Here is a 19,878-nt window from a genome sequence, read left to right on the forward strand (position 1 = left end):
GCTCCTTATGTATCTTATCTTATAAAATACAGACGTTACTTCAAATAAAGAAGATGATTACGTACTAGGCGTAATCATCTTCTTTAGTTTCTTCTTTAGGCTTCTATGTTAGCTTCTATGTTAGCTTCTATGTTAGCTTCTATGTTAGCTTCTATGTTAGCTTCTATGTTAGCTTCTATGTTAGCTTCTATGTTAGCTTCTATGTTAGCTTCTATGTTAGCTTCTATGTTAGCTTCTATGTTAGCTTCTATGTTAGCTTCTATGTTAGCTTCTAGAATTTCAAATGTGTCGATATGATTCATACCTAAAGAGATAGTACTCAACAAGGAAGATAGAGCGTACATTCAAGATGATTTCATCAATTTGTTGTAATGTTTTATCGTGTTAGACTATTTATTCAATCCTTGAAATAATATCTGTGTTCAAGATGTATGCTAATTAGAACTAAGTATTATATCCTTTGGCCACATTACATAGCAGCAGTCCATTGGAGATATTCACAATGAACTCAACAATGTCAAGGACGCTAAACATTAGGTACGTCAACTAAATAAAAAAAATAATTGAGCTACAATTTGTACAATATCTAGCAGCTGGTCTTGGTATCATATTGTCTTTATTGCCGCTAGCTTGATGCCCATTAAAAAAAATAACTTTAAAACTAGGAGTAGAAGTGTAAGGCTTCCTCCATATTATTTCATTTGAGTGCTATAAACCGAAGAGCATAGAAAATGTGTATTCACTCTGAAAAGTGAAAAAAAAATGTCATGTACATTAAAAACAGAACAAATCTTATCACCACTTCTTACACTTCCTTTATTTTGTAGACCGGAGACAGCAACAAGCTTGGCTGTTTAAAGTATTTCAGGTTAATGCAGATCAAACAAACAAACTTTATACCAACGACACAATTTAATGTCCTGTTACCTAAGCATTGCAAGGACATTTGTTGTTAGTAGCGGGAAGACTGTTGGTTGCTTGAAGGTGCACGATGCCTGCCAGCGCCCCCTGGAACCCAGAGTTGTAGTCATCGGCTACTTCGTTCTGAACATAGTCGGATCGAACGTCGTGGTAGTTGTCGTGCTGGTCAGGTCCGCCCACCAGCGCCCCCTGTATCACCTGTGGGTTGGGGGCGATGGACTCGTATTGCGGCCAGCCACAGGGTGCGGGCCTGTCGGGGCAAGAAGCTCCGGCGTGGTGAGGATGAAGGGGGTACTTGCTCCCGTAGCCCACCTCGAAGCTAAAGCAGCCGCCGTTGTGATGGTTGTCCCCAAGGAAGTAGTTGATCTGTTCGGTGGCCCATTTCCTGTAAGCAGCAGAGTTAATGCCGTCTTCTGCAGCTAACAAAGCGATGAATGCGGCGTTACCTGCGTAGCTGAAATGTAGAGAATTAAATGAAATTAACATTCAGCTAGAGTATATGAATGTAGCGTTACCTGCGTAGCTGAAATGTAGAGAATTAAATGAAATTAACACTCAGCTAGAGTATATGAATGTAGCGTTACCTGCGTAGCTGAAATGTAGAGAATTAAATGAAATTAACACTCAGCTAGAGTATATGAATGTAGCGTTACCTGCGTAGCTTAGGTGTTTAGTAACTTGTAATGATTAATTAAATCAGTGATACCTAAACTAAGACACGGGTTCTGACCTCATAGTTCCAGGACCATCAAAAGTTCGGCACACAGAACATAACGAAACCTTAGTTCCATTGGACTGGAATAACTATTTGCCGTAACGCGGACAATAACACTCTTTTCTGACAGTGATCTGGTCCCCAGGTCTATAGAGCTTTAGAACCTCTGAACGAAGTTCTTACTTGTAAATTACATGCACTTATGGTCAACCAAAGTTTAACAATTATAGTTTTCTATAGAATAAAACGTTCATTGGCTCTAGCATTAGCAATCTTTGAATCTCTTGTAACAAGCATTTGTATTGACTAGTTAGAACATTGACACTTCAAACATTTGTATTGACTAGTTAGAACATTTAAACTTCAAACATTTGGGTTTGATAATTAGAGAAATTAAGATTTTGTTTAGAAAATTTAGAAGTTTACAAACATAAAAACAAGCAAATACTGATTTTATTTATTTCACCATTAAGATAATACTACTTTTGGGATTTCTATAATATATAAAATGACGACTTGATAAAGTTAGTAAAACTTTGCTTCGATATTTAGTAGTGAGTTTGTGAGCTTAAACAAGGGAATGATACCCGGACATTTTCACACTTTAGCTCTATGCTTGCTGGACGGAGCACGCGACTTTTTTTGTTCTGGACGTCTGGTAACTCTGTCGCGGGCACATATTCTTTTGCAAGCAAACCCGTATTGTGGATCTTTGTTGGCCAAGAAAGAGCTTTCTAATTCAATAATACACTTATTAATATGAAATATCTGCGCAACATTTTAATGGACACCGTCTTCTGTTGATATCATGATTCTTTAATGAGCTAATCTTTACCTGTTAGATCCCCACTTGTCTCTCCAGGCCAGACCGCAAGGTGTGTAGAGGACACTGCCTCCAGGCATCCAGTCATGAAAGAATGACGTCACCAGATTCTTATATTGATTGTCTTTAGTTTCTTCATACATCAAGAGATGGCAGGCCACTAATAGTTGATATAAAGTATTTGTATTAGTTGTATGTATTTACTAGCAGAAATCCCCTGCGTTGCCCGTGTTTGTTATAAAAGGTATAAAAGGTACATTAAAGCTAATATAACTGAAATAAAAACAATATGAAGCCCCTCATCTCTCAACAAGCCTAATGTAATTGCCAGGGGCTTGAACACATCAGACAAAGATTGACAAAATGACAAGTTTCATTAAGATCTGTTGTACTAATGAATGGGAACTCCAGAAGACAATGGACCAAACGGATAGATATAAGAATCTTTCTTAAGCGAGATTTTAATATTTCATTACTTTATACTACACATGTATTCGTCGCTACATTTGCTCTTTAGCTTCAGCTACATCTGCACACAGATCAACCTGCATTAAAATACTTGAATGAAATGTGGTTAAACAAAAACAGCTTACAGTTAACTGGCTATATTTTGTTTTACTACCAGCATCGTAAGTTTAACGTGAAACACAGAACAGGAAGTCACAAAATAATTAAAGACAAACTATAAGAGGGGGAAACGTTACAAGTATTGGATCTCCCATTCATCAAAACTAGAGCGGTTAACTAGGTCATCTTTCTTATATACGTGCTGCATCTTCTCAGACGCTCAGTCAACTGAAGTGTATGTAAGTAATAAACTCATTCGTGCTTCCTACGTACATGAATACATTGAACAGCTTTGTTCTTATTTTAATATTTTAAAGTCTTCTTTGAGAACCACTGCTGTATTTTTTTTCACAAGAACGTTATTTTGAGAAAGTCTTAACATTAACATTTCAAAGTCTTATTTCTATTTTTTTTAAATATTTTTTTTTAGATCCTTTTTCTCCAGACTATCGTTGTACATCAAAAGAACGTCTTTTAAACTGGGATCTTACCCAGCAGTAGCGGGGAGATGAGTTCTGCATTCTAATTAACTTCATACCACATTGACGATGGAAATTCTCTTTGATAGTGGGAAGTCAAACAGTTTATGTAGATCTATGTCTCTTGTGATACACGATAGATAGATGATAGAGGATAAATAGATAGAAAGATAGATAGATAGATTAGGTAGATAGATAGAATGATAATTAGATAGATTAGATAGGTAGATAGATTGATAATTAGATAGATTAGATAGATAGATTGATAATTAGATAGATTAGATAGATAGATAGATTGATAATTAGATAGATCGATAGATTGATAATTAGATAGATTAGATAGATAGATAGATTGATAATTAGATAGATTAGATAGATAGATAGATTGATAATTAGATAGATTAGATAGATAGATAGATTGATAAATAGATAGATTAGATAGATAGATAGATTGATAATTAGATAGATTAGATAGATAGATAGATTGATAATTAGATAGATTAGATAGATAGATAGATTGATATGTAGTTAAATACGTTGACATATCAACAGCCAATCCCAATTATACATGACATTGTGATTATGAAATGCATAAGTTCACTGACATTCTATCTGTTCACTGAAATTCTATCAGTTCACTGACATTCTATCACTGACATTCTATCTGGTCACTGACATTCTATCTGTTCACTGACATTCTATCACTGACATTCTATCTGTTCACTGACATTCTATCAGTTCACTGACATTCTATCTGTTCACTGACATTCTATCAGTTCACTGACATTCTATCTGTTCACTAACATTCTATTTGTTCACTGACATTCTATCGTTTCTGATAGTGTATGAAATAACTTTTGGTTTGGTCTGTTTCAAAATGCTATCTCCTCAATGACACTGACCTTGTTTGTCGTCCCAACTGTAGGCCCAGGCTGCTTCGTGCTCCACAAATGTCCTCGCGTCTGCCAGATAGTGGGCTTCATTTGTTGCCTTGTGCAGCCAGGCACTTGCCTCGCACAGCTCGTCTTTGTCACCGCTGGAATCGTAAAACTCGGCGGCCCCTTTGTACAGGCCCCTGGTGAAACAGCATAAACAAGGAAAGAGAATCAGCTGAACATCAACTTAAATTGAAGTGTTTGGATTTCTAAGACAGTAGTATCAGCTAAAGGCTCTACAATGAATAAATTACAACGAAATACTGGACAACTTAAAAAGTTTGTAAAAGAGACTTTATATTTTGTTTTTGTTTATTCTAGAGATAAATATAGAACTGTGAATATCAAAATAGTACTAAAAGCATTTCAGGGTAGGTTTACGCTACATCTTCTAAGCATTAAGAATATTGTAAAAGTGACTGTCAATTCAAACTGTCATAAAAAATGAATATATGTAGATACTCTTGTACCTGTGAGCTTTGGCAAAAGCATAAAGACTTTTGGCCGCACTAAGGAGTTGGTCGCTGTAGGCTGTATCACCTTTCTCTTTGAAGGCTATAGACCCTGCTGCAAGAGCAGCAGCAGTCCCAGCTGCGATGTCGCTGCCCTGAGATATAATCATTTTTGAATAGTGTTACATTTCAATTAGTTACGATTATTTTATTGCTCAAAACAAAAGGCGATTCAGTTTGACTCCATTTGAAAACTGTCTTCAAAAGTCAGGAAAACGCTCAGAGATTTTGAGCCTAAGATGAACAGTCTAGATATAGAAATGGATCTCCCAAACCTAAAATTGGTGTAGATCAGTGTTTCCCACACTTTTTCCTTAAACGAACACTTGCACATTCTGAGTATTTAGTGGAACACCTTATATTTGCTTATTTTTGAGTAAGATTAATTCACATGGTGGCTTACTAGTTAACTATTCCAGTAGCTCGCGGAACACCTATTCTGGCCTCACGGAACACCAGAGTACCGAGGAACACAGTTTGGGAAACACTGATGTAGATGAATGACATTTACAATCAAGTCTCTAGATCATGAAATGATAAAATAAAAAGAGATTGACCTTATGAGCTGTATTGACCACTGCGCATGGCCTGTTCATCGTCATGTCTTCTGGCCGCCCCCAGACGTCGTGATCATGCGTATCCCCAACTTGAACGACCAGCTCGTTTTGCGCCGGACGCCAGGCTTTTAGGAAATAGTCCAGGGGCCACTTAATCATGTCGTACATTTGGTTAAGCTGACCAGCTCTCTGATAGCCATCTTTAAATCTGAAATATTTCATATGTACCTTTATGAAAAAGCATTAAAACAATACCTGTTTGACTGGTTTGGCCACGTTCATAGACTGCCAGTAGGTCGACTTCCCCAAGACATTCTGTATGGCGATCAGAAGGTAGGAGAGCCGCTGGTTTCCCACTTTTACGGTATACGGATGTATGCAAACGTGACATTAAGCTCTTCAAAATCGACACTAGCAGCTGGGAAGAGGTGGCACTGGATAGATCCACATGGAGAGAGAGCATAAAGAAAGGGTCTCGGATTGCAGATATCATACACAACAGAAGCAGAAAGAAGGGTGAAAATGCAACGGCGCCAAGTGATTACATATGCCCAACCTGCGACCGCAGCTGTGTGTCAAGGATTGGCCTCTTTAGTCACACAAAGGGAAACGGTGGTCTCTCGAGATGTAAAATGCCACAGATAATATTATAGATTTAAATTTATGGATACATCAATTTTTATCAGGGGGTATAATTGAAATTTAAAACATCTTTTGAGATAATATTCTGATCATTGACCAATACAGGTAACTTTAGTCAGCACAATCCCCAGGACAACTTTACATTTCAAGGTGTAATACCAGGAAAAAGAAAAAGTAATGTGGCTATTAGGTAAAACTACATATATCAAAGAATTGATAGTCTACACTAGATGCAACTCTAAGACAACAATGGTCTAAGAGGCTTTGGGAAAGGCGTACTAAATAATGTGATTACTTAGTTTACACTAGCGTACCTGACAAGTGACCAAACTAGAGCAGTGGCTGTGTAGGACATTGGAAGTCCAAACTTGATGTGGTCACCCGCGTCGTACCACCCACCTACCACACAGTCATGCAGGGCAGAGTCACCTCTCCAATGAATGGGATTGTTGGCTGGAAGTTTGCCAGACCTGCCAAGTCATAGGTTTAAACATTGAGCAAAATAATCATCTAGATTCTAGAATCATAGAACATAAGGTCTTCGTTGCACTTGGTCGCTCTGTACAGCCAGACAGTTGCATGACAAAACTCAACTGTGTCTTTGTCTGATGTGTAAATACCAGTATGATATCTATCTATCTATCTATCTATCTATCTATCTATCTATCTATCTATCTATCTATCTATCTATCTATCTATCTATCTATCTATCTATCTATCTACGATTGCTGACCTCTGAGCGTCATAAAATAATATAGACTTGGCTAGAGCTACCCCATAGTTTTTAGCTGATTCCGAAGAGTGGAGCAAGATGGTGGTCATAAGTATGACCGCTAGTCCGAACGTTGCCATGGTTACAAGCCTACACTCTAGTCATCCAAAAAGTAATCTAGCTATAAGTGTACATGTGAAAGTACCAAGTCATTCTTTACTTTATGTAGATCAGGCTGTGGACTTCAGGATGTGTTTTAAACTTTGGTCTACAAGACTTTAATCTTTTAATGAATCTTTTTTTTTGTATGTCTGTTCTACGTGTGTTATTTTTAATAGGACAAAAAACATTGACAAAGACAAAGTTGGACAAAATAAGATAAAGACAAAGACATACACCAATTAAGACGAAGACAAAGACTTAGACAAAGTAAGATGAAGTCTAGACTAAGACTAATAAGATCAAAAACAAAGACAAGAATAAGAACAAAAATATTAAGTCAAAGAGAAGGCTAATAAGACTGGACAAAGACATTAAGAAAGTAAGACAGAGATCAAGGCTAATCAAATAGAGACAATGATCTTGGGTTCTAGTTTTCTCTTGACCCGAGTTCTATAATTGAAAATCTGGCATGTTTTCCAGAGATTTGAGTGCTGCACTCATCGTCTCTATACAGAAAGTACTGTGTCGAAACAGACATTTAAAATTGTGTCCGTTCCCTAAATTTGATTTCTTCCTCCACATATTAGTATTTTATTTATTTATCATTTATTTATTGTTATTTTCTTGAATCCATAAAGATTGCTTTAAAATGCTGAAGTTATTATAATTTGTCTTTTTAGCATTTATAAACTGTTAATTATTCTCCTTGTATTTCCATCTTTTTTTCAAGGCAAAGCTGGTCGATTTGAGTTGACAGTGTATATTAGGTCTCTGATATCTGGAGATATGAGTTGACAGTGTATATTAGGTCTCTGATATCTGGAGATATGAGTTGACAGTGTATATTTGGTCTCTGATATCTGGAGATATGAGTTGACAGAGTATATTAGGTCTCTGATATCTGGAGATATGAGTTGACAGAGTATATTAGGTCTCTGATATCTGGAGATATGAGTTGACAGAGTATATTAGGTCTCTGATATCTGGAGATATGAGTTGACAGTGTATATTAGGTCTCTGATATCTGGAGATATGAGTTGACAGAGTATATTAGGTCTCTGATATCTGGAGATATGAGTTGACAGAGTATATTAGGTCTCTGATATCTGGAGATATGAGTTGACAGAGTATATTAGGTCTCTGATATCTGGAGATATGAGTTGACAGAGTATATTAGGTCTCTGATATCTGGAGATATGAGTTGACAGTGTATATTAGGTCTCTGATATCTGGAGATATGAGTTGACAGAGTATATTAGGTCTCTGATATCTGGAGATATGAGTTGACAGAGTATATTAGGTCTCTGATATCTGGAAATATGAGTTGACAGTGTATATTTGGTCTCTGATATCTGGAGATATGAGTTGACAGTGTATACTAGGTCTCTGATATCTGGAGATATGAGTTGACAGTGTATATTTGGTCTCTGATATGTGGAGATATGAGTTGACAGTGTATACTAGGTCTCTGATATCTGGAGATATGAGTTGACAGAGTATATTAGGTCTCTGATATCTGGAGATATGAGTTGGCAGTGTATACTAGGTCACTGATATCTGGAGATATGAGTTGACAGTGTATATTTGGTCTCTGATATCTGGAGATATGAGTTGGCAGTGTATATTAGGTCTCTGATATCTGGAGATATGAGTTGACAGTGTATACTAGGTCTCTGATATCTGGAGATATGAGTTGACAGTGTATATTTGGTCTCTGATATCTGGAGATATGCGTTGGCAGTGTATATTAGGTCTCTGATAGCTGGAAATCTGTCTCTCATTAAAGCTGTCCTAGTTAGTCCTATTCCTAGTTAGTATTTTCAACGCGCTCTCTTTTTGATTCCCAGGTCTCTTGAAACCATAACACGACTGTTTGTTGTTCTTTGCTATTTTATTACAAAACTTATATCAACTCACTCTGTCTATCTGATAAAAATTGTGAACACGTTATTTCTCCCACAGGCATTATCCGATCAAGTAAACATTTTTCACAATCATTTATTGTACTTTCAAAACTTGAATTAATACAAATATTAGCCAATTATTCAATGAATTACTGGTAGTCAATAATTTAATATTTACCAACAAAAGGAATGATTCCTTCAGTATTAATAGATATGGCTAAATATGTGGGGTTTTGTAACCTTAGATAATTGGACACATTATTTCTCCCACACCTAATCTTGGATCGAGCTGAAGCGTTAAAAAATGATTTATTGTACCTGTCACTAATTTTATTTATTCTACCTGATGACCTATATGTGTGACACATTTGTTGATTCGGAGGTGACCATGAAGTGAGACAGAGAAGATACTTGTCCTTAGAGTTTAATTTATTTTAAATTCAAACTTGTAACAATATAGATACAGTTCATCAACAAGATACACCAATGATGATCAATAAAACTAATAAACAAATCAACATTTTTATTTAAACCTGAGACAACGAAATCGAAATCCCTTGAAGCTCCACCCACAAATCAGCTTTTCTCCTCTCTGAGATCTCCTTCATAGTCAAGAACAGTAAAGAGATTAGAATAAATATAAACACTTTGACCTCATTTAAACTTTATAAATTGTTGTAATATAGCATGTGGTCTATACCCCACTGTACCCGCAGTATCATAGTAGACTATCATCATTTTAGCTAGGCAAACGTTTAAATACAACACAACATTAAAGTCATATATCCTGTCCTACTAAAAAACAACAACACTAAAAGCGCCTGCAAGAACCTTGCCAGCTTTTAGTATTGCAGACTTTTTTGTCTGTCAAGGCCTCACCCTTAAATGAAGCCTCTGGAATATAGAAAATAAATATTATACACAATTTAATAAAACACGCACAAAACATACAAAAATATTTAAGCATTGAGTTTCAATTCTCCGTTTGACTTTTATAAGTTCACGAGCCGGATATGATCCGCGGCATGTGGGCCTTAGTTTGGGTATTATTGATTTACTGGATTGAATTTAGATCTATGGAGAATATTCCCTTTACTATTTTTTTTATATTTTACACGAAAATAAAAGTAGAGTGTGAAAATAGGTTTACTCGTTTAGCCGACATAATCATATCTAATATAAAATACCGTGAAAACGGGTTTACCCGCTTTGTTACACAGTTTCATTCTTCAGTAGGGATACAATTATGTACTTTTTGTCTATTTCTAGGGCCCTCCGGTTGTTGGACTTACATTAAACACTCTACGGTCAAACGGTTTTTAATTTTTATTCCGGACATCTAAAGTCTCCTAAAATTCTATGCCTCAAATGTACAACGGGGGGCAAGGTGGCTGAGCGGTATAGCGCTTGACTTTCGAACTTGGGTCCGGGGTTCGAATCCTGGTGAAGACTGGGATTTTTAATTTCGGTATCTTCGGTCGTTTCTGATGGATACCTGACATTAGTTGGGGAAAAGTAAAGGCGGTTGATCGTTGTGCTGGCCACAAGACACCCTCGTTAACGGTAGGCCACAAAATCAGATGACCTTTACATCCTCTGCCCTATAGACCACACGGTCTGAAAGGGGAATTTTACTTTTTCTTTCACTTTTTAAAATATACAACTTTTAATCTGGATGTAACACTATGTTTTAGTATTTATCTAATCTACTGGAGGAAATAATAAAGTAATTCATTAGTGCTATATCGCTGCGTTGTTTAAAAAACTATTTTTAAAGATAAATTCACATTATTTGTGTGTTTCCTTAATGCATAAATACAATCGAAGTATATATTATATACGTGATAAAATTGTTTCCTGTATTGTCTCTTCTTTCATCGGAATTTGATATTGGCAGCAGTGGTGTAGCAAGGTACCCGTGGGCCCGGGTTCATGAGCATCTTGGTGGCCCCCCCCCCCTCCAGCCAATAGGACAAATTTAGTGTGTAACAAAAAATGATAAATCTAAATGTAAAGACACTCCAATGCAAAGATCGCACCTTTTTTAAAAAATAAGTAATTAGAATGGATAGTTTTAAGGTCATACAATATGAATGTGTGGGCATTGCAAAGTATTGGTTTCAAAATCAACCACCGCTAGAAAAGAAAAAAAACAACAACAAACAAACAAACTTCGAATGGATGGTTTTGAGGTCATATGATGTGAATGTGTGGGCATTGCACCGTATTGGTTTCAAAATCAACCACCGCTTGAATCCGCTGTCAGAATAATTTAAATCGGCACTCGCTGAACCTCCAAGAAAACATTCATCATTTATATTTCATTAGTCCTTGACAAAAATTGTTTATTATGGGGATCGAACCCAGGACTTGCGTGTCATTAGCGAGACGCTCAACAACCAGTCAGTCTAATATGTGCATCATTTTGTTTTAAAATGATTCAGTCTTTTACACTACCTAGATCTGCATGTGTCTAAAATGTTGGTTTCAGAATCTATTTTAGTTCTTTTCTGTTCTGAAATAGATGTTGTTAAATCTGAGTTAGTGCTTTTGGAGATTATGGCCTCATGTCGGTGAAAACGTTTAGAAGCTTAACGTGTAGGACAAAAGGTTGGTTGCCACCTAAAGCTAACGAGCTCCTCCAGTGCCGGATTTAAGGGAGGGCAGAATAGAGACGCTTTGAGTAGAAGACTCGACGACCATTTTCCCTGTAAACGTTTTAACGGTTTACTAAAGCGATATCCAGTTCTTTCAAGAGCGTCTGAAAACATGTGCTGACTGGCATGTGTGTTATACCTCTTGATTGGAGCATAACAATTTATCCAATGTGATAGCAGTCTGGGTGAAAGCACAAACAGTAGAGACTGATTTAGACATAGCTTAAGAAACCATAAAGACAGGCTCGAGCTAAATGGGAGATGGCATAAACACGGCTTGGTGTTGAACCGAATTGATGTTGGAAATGAAGTGCCAGTGCTACTTGTGACTGAATTAGAGACAGTATTAAAAGTGAACAAGGTACCCGTGAGTCCGGCTTGAAGAACATCTTGGTGGGCCCCCTCCAGCCCATAAGACAAATTTAGTGTGTGACAAAAAATGAGTGATCTAAATGTAAAGACATTTCAATGTAAAGATCGTACCTTTTTTTTAAATAAGTAATTATGTCATAATGTTTGATAATGTTTGATTCGGTTAGGACTGCATATACGTAATAGTGTCTTAAAAGTCAATGTTTTTACAACTTCTTAATAGAGTTAAACTACTTAAAAGTGTTTCAAATGAACAAACAAATGTTCTTCCTAAGTTCTAATGTGGGCCCCAACTGGCCATGAGTCATGGGCCCAAGCGTATTGAACCCCTTCGCGCCATGGTTGCTACGCCACAGCTGTGGGCCCCTATTGGTCGTGGGCCCGGGTTCATTGATGCCCTTTGCGCCTTGGTTTCTAAGCCACAGCTGTGGGCCCCTATTGGTCGTGGGCCCGGGTTCATTGAACCCCTTCGCGCCATGGATGCTATGCCCCTGATTGGCAGCAAGTTTTTAATCTGAACTTTTCCTGTGTTAAACGAAAGCCTTTAAAAATGAAATATACCAACTATTTATTTCAAATCATTTTTACTTATTCTGGACACTATAATTAATTTATATATTTCCCAAGAGTACCATTGGATCAAATTGGAAACATATTTTGTATTTTGGTCATTAAGGGGCTACTGTGGTTTTATTTGGTACTACACTATTTGGCGTATGTTTTTTTTTTTTTTTTAGTTTTCGAAAAAAAAATGTTATGCTATTTCATTTTTTTTTGCACATTAGACAAAGTGAAAGACAATGTATTGAAAATAATATCAATATAGAGATTTTAATTAAACAATGAATTACTTTGAATTGTATTTTAATATAAAACATACTGTACACAAATGTAATAGTGTAAAAACAGAAGCCATAATTAGAATGTAAATAATGAACTGGTACACGTAGTGTATTCAATTTATTAAAGCGATGCAGTGCAGCTATTGATTACAAGGGCATCTGTTGTTGGTGGAAGGGAGAGCGTGCAAAGCCTCCAAGTGGACAGCTCCGGCCAGCGCTCCTTGAAAGCCTGAATTATAATCCGTGGCCACCTCGTTGTGCACATAGTCCGACCTCAGGTCAACATAGTTGTCGTTCTGGTCTGGACCTCCCACCAGGGCGCCGTTAAGAACGTGTGGGTTGGGGGAGTGCAGGTTGTATGTGTCCCAGTTGCAAGCCTGAGGCGGTGAAGGGCAGGAGGAGCTCCTGTGGTGAGGCTGCAAGGGGTACGTGTTTCCGTAGCCCACCACGTAGCTGAAGCAGCCCCCAGCGTGGTTGTTGTCCCCAAGGAGAAAGTTCACCTGCTCTACTGCCCACTTCCTGTATTTGGCAGCGTCGATTCCCATCTCACCAGCAAGAAGAGCCAAGAAGGCAACATTGCCAGCATACCTGAAATGGCAACAAATCGATACTTCAACTTTTGAAAACGTACCTAAACTACTAGTGTAGTTGGACAACAGCAGTCTCACCAGAACAATAACAAGCAAAATATAAGTGTTATTATTTTAAAAAAAGCGTTTCCGAGGGGAAGAGCTCCGCACTTACAACTATATCTCTGTATAATGTAGACGTTTTTTCTTTATTTGATATCAAATAAAAAAAAATAATTACAACAAAAATTTAATTGAGAAATGTTTTGTTAGGTACAAAACATAATTGTCTGAAGTTTCAACTTGATCCGAGAATGGGTGTGGGACTATCCCTAAATATTTAGCAATATATACGAATATTGAAGGATTAATTGTCCTTGTTTGCTACAGGTATTTAATTGACTTATTGGTTAATATTTTTATTGATTTGTATGTATTCTCTAAGTGATTGAATTATTTTACTATGTTTCAAGTTGATCCGAGACTGGGTGTTGGAGAAATAACATGTAAAACCTTTCTTACCACACAGACAGAGTGAGTTAATATAAAGTTTGTTAAACAGAGTTCTGTATAATATTTAAAAGTACATGCATATTAATCATTTGTTTTTAAGAAGTCGAAGACTTAAGAATATCTGAAGACCAATCTGTAGCCTAGATATTTTGCAGCAGTTAATCTCTTATATTTTTGACAAGCATCTAGCATATTTTGCAAATTTTAGTTCTTTACTAAAGAAAAAAAATCCATTGAAAATGACATCACGTCTAAAGAAACTAATATTCAGTCCAATGACAATAAATAAGATTGATCTATTCCTACCTATTGGCACCCCATTTATCTCTCCATGCTAAGCCACAAGGTGTGTAACTTACGCCACCGCCAGGTTGCCAACTTTGTAGGAAATTGACTACAGCGCTTCTGTACTGGTTTTCATGAGTCTCTTCGTATAGAAGTAGTTGGCAGGCAGCTGTTAAAAAAAAACAACACACTTTGTTTTAACCTTCATTATAGAAACACTTCAATGTATTTGTTTATTTAAATATTTTTGGACAGATACTATACAGTTTCATAGTATTGCAAAGCTTAACAAAGCTTGACCAATCATTAAAACCTTGACTGCTTTGAATTTTGCATCCTTAGAATGTTTTTTGGGGGGATTTTTTTTTATTAATTTGCTATCTAAGCTTTAATAAATTCTTTCTAAAATAATTTTTCTAATTATAAAGATGTCTTTATTTATTGTGATAAAAATGTCATAATCGCTTCTATATTGTGACGGACATTATTGTGATGGCCATGATTGTGATGTCATGATTGTAATGGCCATCATTATGATGGCCATGATTTTGATGGCCATGAAAATGATGCCCATGATTGTGACGACCGTGATTGTGATGACCATACCTCTCTTGTCATCCCAGCTCAGTGCCCAGGCAGTCCCTGTGTCCACGAAGGATCGAGCGTCATTGAGATACTTGCTCAGCCTAGTGGCCTTATACAGCCAGATACTTGCCTCGCACAGTTCGTCACGGTCACCGCTGGACGAATAGAAAGATGCGGCACCGTAGAATATTCCTCTGAAAGTAAAGAGGGACACAATTTTGTTTAACGTTTGTTTGCTAGAGTCGAGGCTTACAGGAATGCCCTTAACCTCTATAGTGAGTGGTATTGATTAAGACTATCTTAATCGAGGATCCTGTTTTTAGTAAATAAAACTTGAATTTCATTGTGAATTAAAAAAAAATTGTTTAGTCAGCCTTATATTGTTGAGGGCGATGTGGCTGAGTGGTAAAGCGCTTGGCTTCGGAACTGGTGGTCCAGGGTTCGAATCTCGATGAAGATTGGTATTTTTACTTTCGGGATTTTAGGGCTCATCTGAGTCCATCCAGCTCAAGTAGGTACCTGACATTAATTGGGGAAAAGTAAAAGCGGTCGGTCGTTGCGCTGACCACAGGATACCCTTGTTAACCGTGGACCACAGAAACAGTTGACCTTTACATCATCTGCCCTATACTTTTGAACTTATTTATATTGTTAATGGCTTTGAGCAGCCTATTCTATTGCTGCTAGAGAAACTCATATAAAAACAATTTGAAAGGTTTAAAATCTAATTAATATGATGGTTGTGGTCCATCCAGTGCTATAACTGTATTAAATCGTTATAATTACATGTATAGTTATAAAACAAACTCACATGTTACGTACACAGGTGTATATAAATAAGTCATTAAAATCACATGTGTTAGTAAAACATGCATTAAATAAGTCTACCTGTAGGTCTTAGCAAAGTCATAGAGACTCTCCGCTGCCACCAACAACTCGTCACTGTAGACTGTGTCCCCATTATTCATGAAAGCTACTGCCCCTGCTGCCAGAGCGGCTGCTGTTCCTGCAGCCACATCACTGCCCTGCTCAGAGAAAGACAAATGTGAGATATCAGTGCTGTCTAAAAATTAGCTTATCATTTGTAATGTTATATTTAGGGAAATTTGAAACAAAACCACAAAGAGAAGCTAAGAAGAAAATCTGTTTTCAAAGTGAGCATTTCACACAGCAATATCCAGATAGACAATATGTATCTACTAATTTGAGGGCAACACAGATTGTTGTGGTCACTGACCCAAAATCTGTACTACAGGCTTTGCAAAGCCCCGGACCATGGCCCCCCAATATCAACACTGTCATCATGGCTTCACATAACATTAAACAACGCTATGGCACCCCTGTAATAATGCAGTGGGTACCGAGTCACATAGGTGTGACTGGCAACACAACTGCAGATTCTTTGACCCACCTGGGAGGGCAAATTCCACCCACTGATAATAATAATAATAATAATAATAATAATAATCTTTATTATCCGTAAGGAAATTAGTCTTACAATTTGTGCATTTCACCAAACAAAAAACATTATAACTATAAGAAACCAAAGTGTACATTCACACCAGACTCACTCATAATTTACATGTGACAAAGTTTATACCAGATTGTTCTTATTTAATGATTTGATTGCCAGGGGAACAAAAGAGTGTTTGTGTTTGTTTGTCTTTGCTATCGGTGTCTTGTATCTCTTTTGTGATGGTAAAATCACGAAATCCTGACACAAAAGGTGATTCTTTATTTCAAGGATCTTGTTAGCTTTTTTATAGATGTTTGTCTCAAACAACTGCCCAAATGGGGTTTGTTTTTTTCCAATGATTTTGCCAGCAGCATTGAGGATTCTATTAAGCTTATTTTTATTTTTAATGCTCAGATTGCCATACCAGGCAGTGATATTGAAACTGAAAATATTGCAGATGTGATCAGGCTGTAAGCTTTCATTAAGCCCTGGCTATAATACAAAAAACAGAAATGGAAAAGTGGTTTGAGTGCTGGGACAAGTCCCAAAAAGCCCGTGGAGTCTGGGAGCGCATGAGGCGCCCTGACCGCACTTCCCCGTGGAGGAGGCTGTCCAGGCCTGAGCAAGCTATGATAGCACAGTGCAGGACAGACCACTGTCCTGTTGGCTCATATTTCTCGCGGCTATGGCCAAATTTTGATTCACGGTGCCCCCGATGCGGGGAAGAAGAGGAAACCGTGCCTCATATTCTGTTTGACTGCCCCAGACTTGCTGATCTCCATCTCGACAGGTCTGGGAAACCCAAAATTCTCGACCTGTATGGCGACATTTATGCACTACGCAAGACAGCAAGGTTTCTGTCCAGGGCTTTTGCAAGAGAGGATTTGAGCCTCTCAAGCCCTTACCCAAATGGAGTTTGATGATGATGATGATGATCTACTAATTCAAACATCCAGAAATGAAAACAATATCTTTACTGATAGTGTTGAGGATTCAGGGTAATGATTTTATAATCAAACTTATTAAGAGGTCTATACTCCGTTTCCATAACAAATATTTGTCGTTGATCTCAACAACTAAACTTTGTCTAATTAAACTCCCTCTCTCTCAAGAAAAGGGACTGAATCTATTTGTCTCGGTTGACCACGTTACCCTTGCTGACAACTTTCACTGATTAAAAACAAAATCCCAGTCATTTCATGTCTCAACAGAAGCCTCTTTTGGTGGATACATTTTCTTGGTGACTTACTCTGTTTGATGTGGTCACTGTCTGGCAAGGTCTGGACATGGTCATATCCTCGGGCCTCCCCCACCACTCGTGGTCAGCATAGCCGTCGCCCACCTGCACAGTCAGAGTACGTGTGCTTGGATTCCAGGCACGAAGGAAATAATCTAACGGCCACTTGATGGAGTCCAGCATCTGATTGAGCTGGTTAGCCTTGATGTAACCATCTTTAAACCTAAAATTAGGAAGAGAGAAGCATGTAGATACAAACTAACAAATACACTCTCAGGAGAACACAATTACGTTCTTGTTTACCCCCACCCCCCATCCCACTGCATGACCACAAGGGATGTCTGCAAGCACGGTTAAACCATTGGCAGTTGAAGCACAACACAGTCCATCTAGACATCGTTATATCCTCAAGTACAAGCACAACACAGTCCATCTAGACATCGCGATATCCTCAAGTACAAGCACAACACAGTCCATCAAAACATCATGATATCCTCAAGTACAAGCACAACACAGTCCATCAAGACATCACGATAACATCACGTATAGGCACCAGACAGCCATTGAAGACATCACAATAAAATTAACTTTTGGACTCAAGCCACAAGATGAATGTTTCTGTTTCACTCACCTAATGAGGCCCCAGAGTAACAAAGTTGTGGAAGAAGACATGGGCAGTCCAAATTTGACGTGGTCACCTGCATCGTACCAACCTCCAACCACACAATCGTTCAGGGCTGAATCACCTCTCCATGGGACTGGATTATTAGCAGGAAGTGGTCCTGATCTGAGGACACAAAGTAATCGAATACAAACAATATAACTCATTTCAATTTGTCTTTTTTGAAACATCTATTTAATTCATACTGTTCTAAACCATGTATAACAATTTGTTATCAAAATTACATTAACAGAGCTCGGCTTGAAAAGAACTGCACAGGGAATATGACTAAAAAAATGCATTATATGATCACAAAGAGGCGCGGTGGCTGAGCGGCAAAGCGCTTGGCTTCCGAAGCGGGGTTCGAAACCTGGTTTGGTAAGACTGGGATTTTTTATTTCGGGATCTTCGGGCACCTCTCCACACAACTCCAATGGTACCTAACCCCGGGGAAAACACAATTTTCTCTTCCCGAGAAAACAAGGAGAAACATTAACTATTTAGGTCTGAACCTAGTAGAAGGGTCTCCCAAACAATTTGTAGATTAGGGCTCCAAGCAGACAAAATTAATAAAACTAGCGTCATACAAATTTAACATTTATTTCTTCTTTGTGTATGATAGAACTATATAAGTAAGAACAGTTCTTTATAATAAACGAAAATTACACTTTGGTATAGACAATTTTTCTTAACCACAGAGCCAACTTATGTTGACAATGTACCGACTCTCGCAGAACTAAACAGAATAGAATTGTAAGATGGCCAGCTAGTTCTAGTTTAGCCTTACCTTTGGGCATCATAGAAAAGAATAGACTTGCTCAAAGCTGAAGCGTAATTTTTAGCGGCCTCGGCTGGACAATACACCAAGGCTAGTAGCCCGAGTAGACCAACCCACAATGTGGGCATTTTCTTCTGGTTGGTTTCTGTACATCTTACAGGACATGGACTTTATACTAAAAATGAATACATCTAGATCTAGCGATAAACTGGGCCTTCGAGTCCTGGAGATCCGGGGGTGGTTCTAACGATCAGGCAATGGAAAAGATAAGGCAAGACGTGAGTGTGTGGGCCAGGTTCAAACACTGAAACCTAGTACCAAGGTTGTGTTTGGTTTTTCACCCTGCAGCTAGTTCCAAAGTTTGACAAATACTTCACTATTGAGGTGAGAAACTGTGACTGCACGTGACATACGTTTAAAGACTGTAATTAGTTTGTAGCAGTTAAAAATTACAATTTGGTCAATTATGGATGATCTATTACGGTAATCTCTACTAACGTTTATTTCAAATAGCAGTAGATCTACGTTTTGAGATAGCTGAGCAGGCAATGAAATATCTTACTGCAGTGTTTAGTCAAAGTGGATCGCTCCCCTCTCCCCTGGGTTCGAATGTGATCTTTTGTTTTTGAAGACAGTCTATGGTACTTGCATTGTTTTTAAATATCACTATTAGAGTATTAATCAAGTTTTTGACCCACGTTTAATAAATTACATTAAAACATTTCGTTGACGTCCTTTCGTCATCTATGTAGGACCTTTAGCAAGGCTATTGAGAAAATCTTTTGCAGCAAGAGATATTTCAAACTGCTACACGTAAGGCTGGTCAAGTAATTCTGTACGTAGTAAACAATGAAATAAATACATAGACGAATTTATTTTCTAATACAAACTCTTAAATTTTACTTATTGTCCGCTTCCCTACCCAAACTTGGCCCCGCGAAATCCTTTTCGCATAGGGCCCCACAATGGTGAAGTCCGGCCCTGCTATTTAGTG

The 19,878-nt window shown here is 37.7% G+C and overlaps 1 protein-coding gene across 1 annotated transcript; it reads right to left on the reverse strand.

Moving 5' to 3' along the window:
• Nucleotides 1-792: 792 nt before the first annotated feature.
• LOC106054797 (uncharacterized) lies at nucleotides 793-19,054 on the reverse strand. Its single transcript, XM_056045534.1, has 16 exons — nucleotides 18,894-19,054; nucleotides 18,077-18,232; nucleotides 17,458-17,668; nucleotides 15,641-15,777; nucleotides 14,774-14,946; nucleotides 14,189-14,336; nucleotides 12,942-13,388; nucleotides 11,910-11,915; nucleotides 7,781-7,967; nucleotides 6,885-7,024; nucleotides 6,466-6,621; nucleotides 5,510-5,717; nucleotides 4,911-5,047; nucleotides 4,408-4,580; nucleotides 2,472-2,619; nucleotides 793-1,375 (listed from the first exon to the last, which is right to left on the reverse strand). Exons 1-16 carry the CDS (start codon nucleotides 19,010-19,012, stop codon nucleotides 928-930), a joined length of 2,994 nt encoding a protein of 997 aa, XP_055901509.1. The 5' UTR covers nucleotides 19,013-19,054; the 3' UTR covers nucleotides 793-927.
• Between the last annotated feature and the right edge of the window lie 824 nt (nucleotides 19,055-19,878).

The sequence above is a fragment of the Biomphalaria glabrata genome, chromosome 11 (assembly GCF_947242115.1).
Source record: "Biomphalaria glabrata chromosome 11, xgBioGlab47.1, whole genome shotgun sequence".
Classification (NCBI taxonomy): domain Eukaryota; kingdom Metazoa; phylum Mollusca; class Gastropoda; family Planorbidae; genus Biomphalaria; species Biomphalaria glabrata.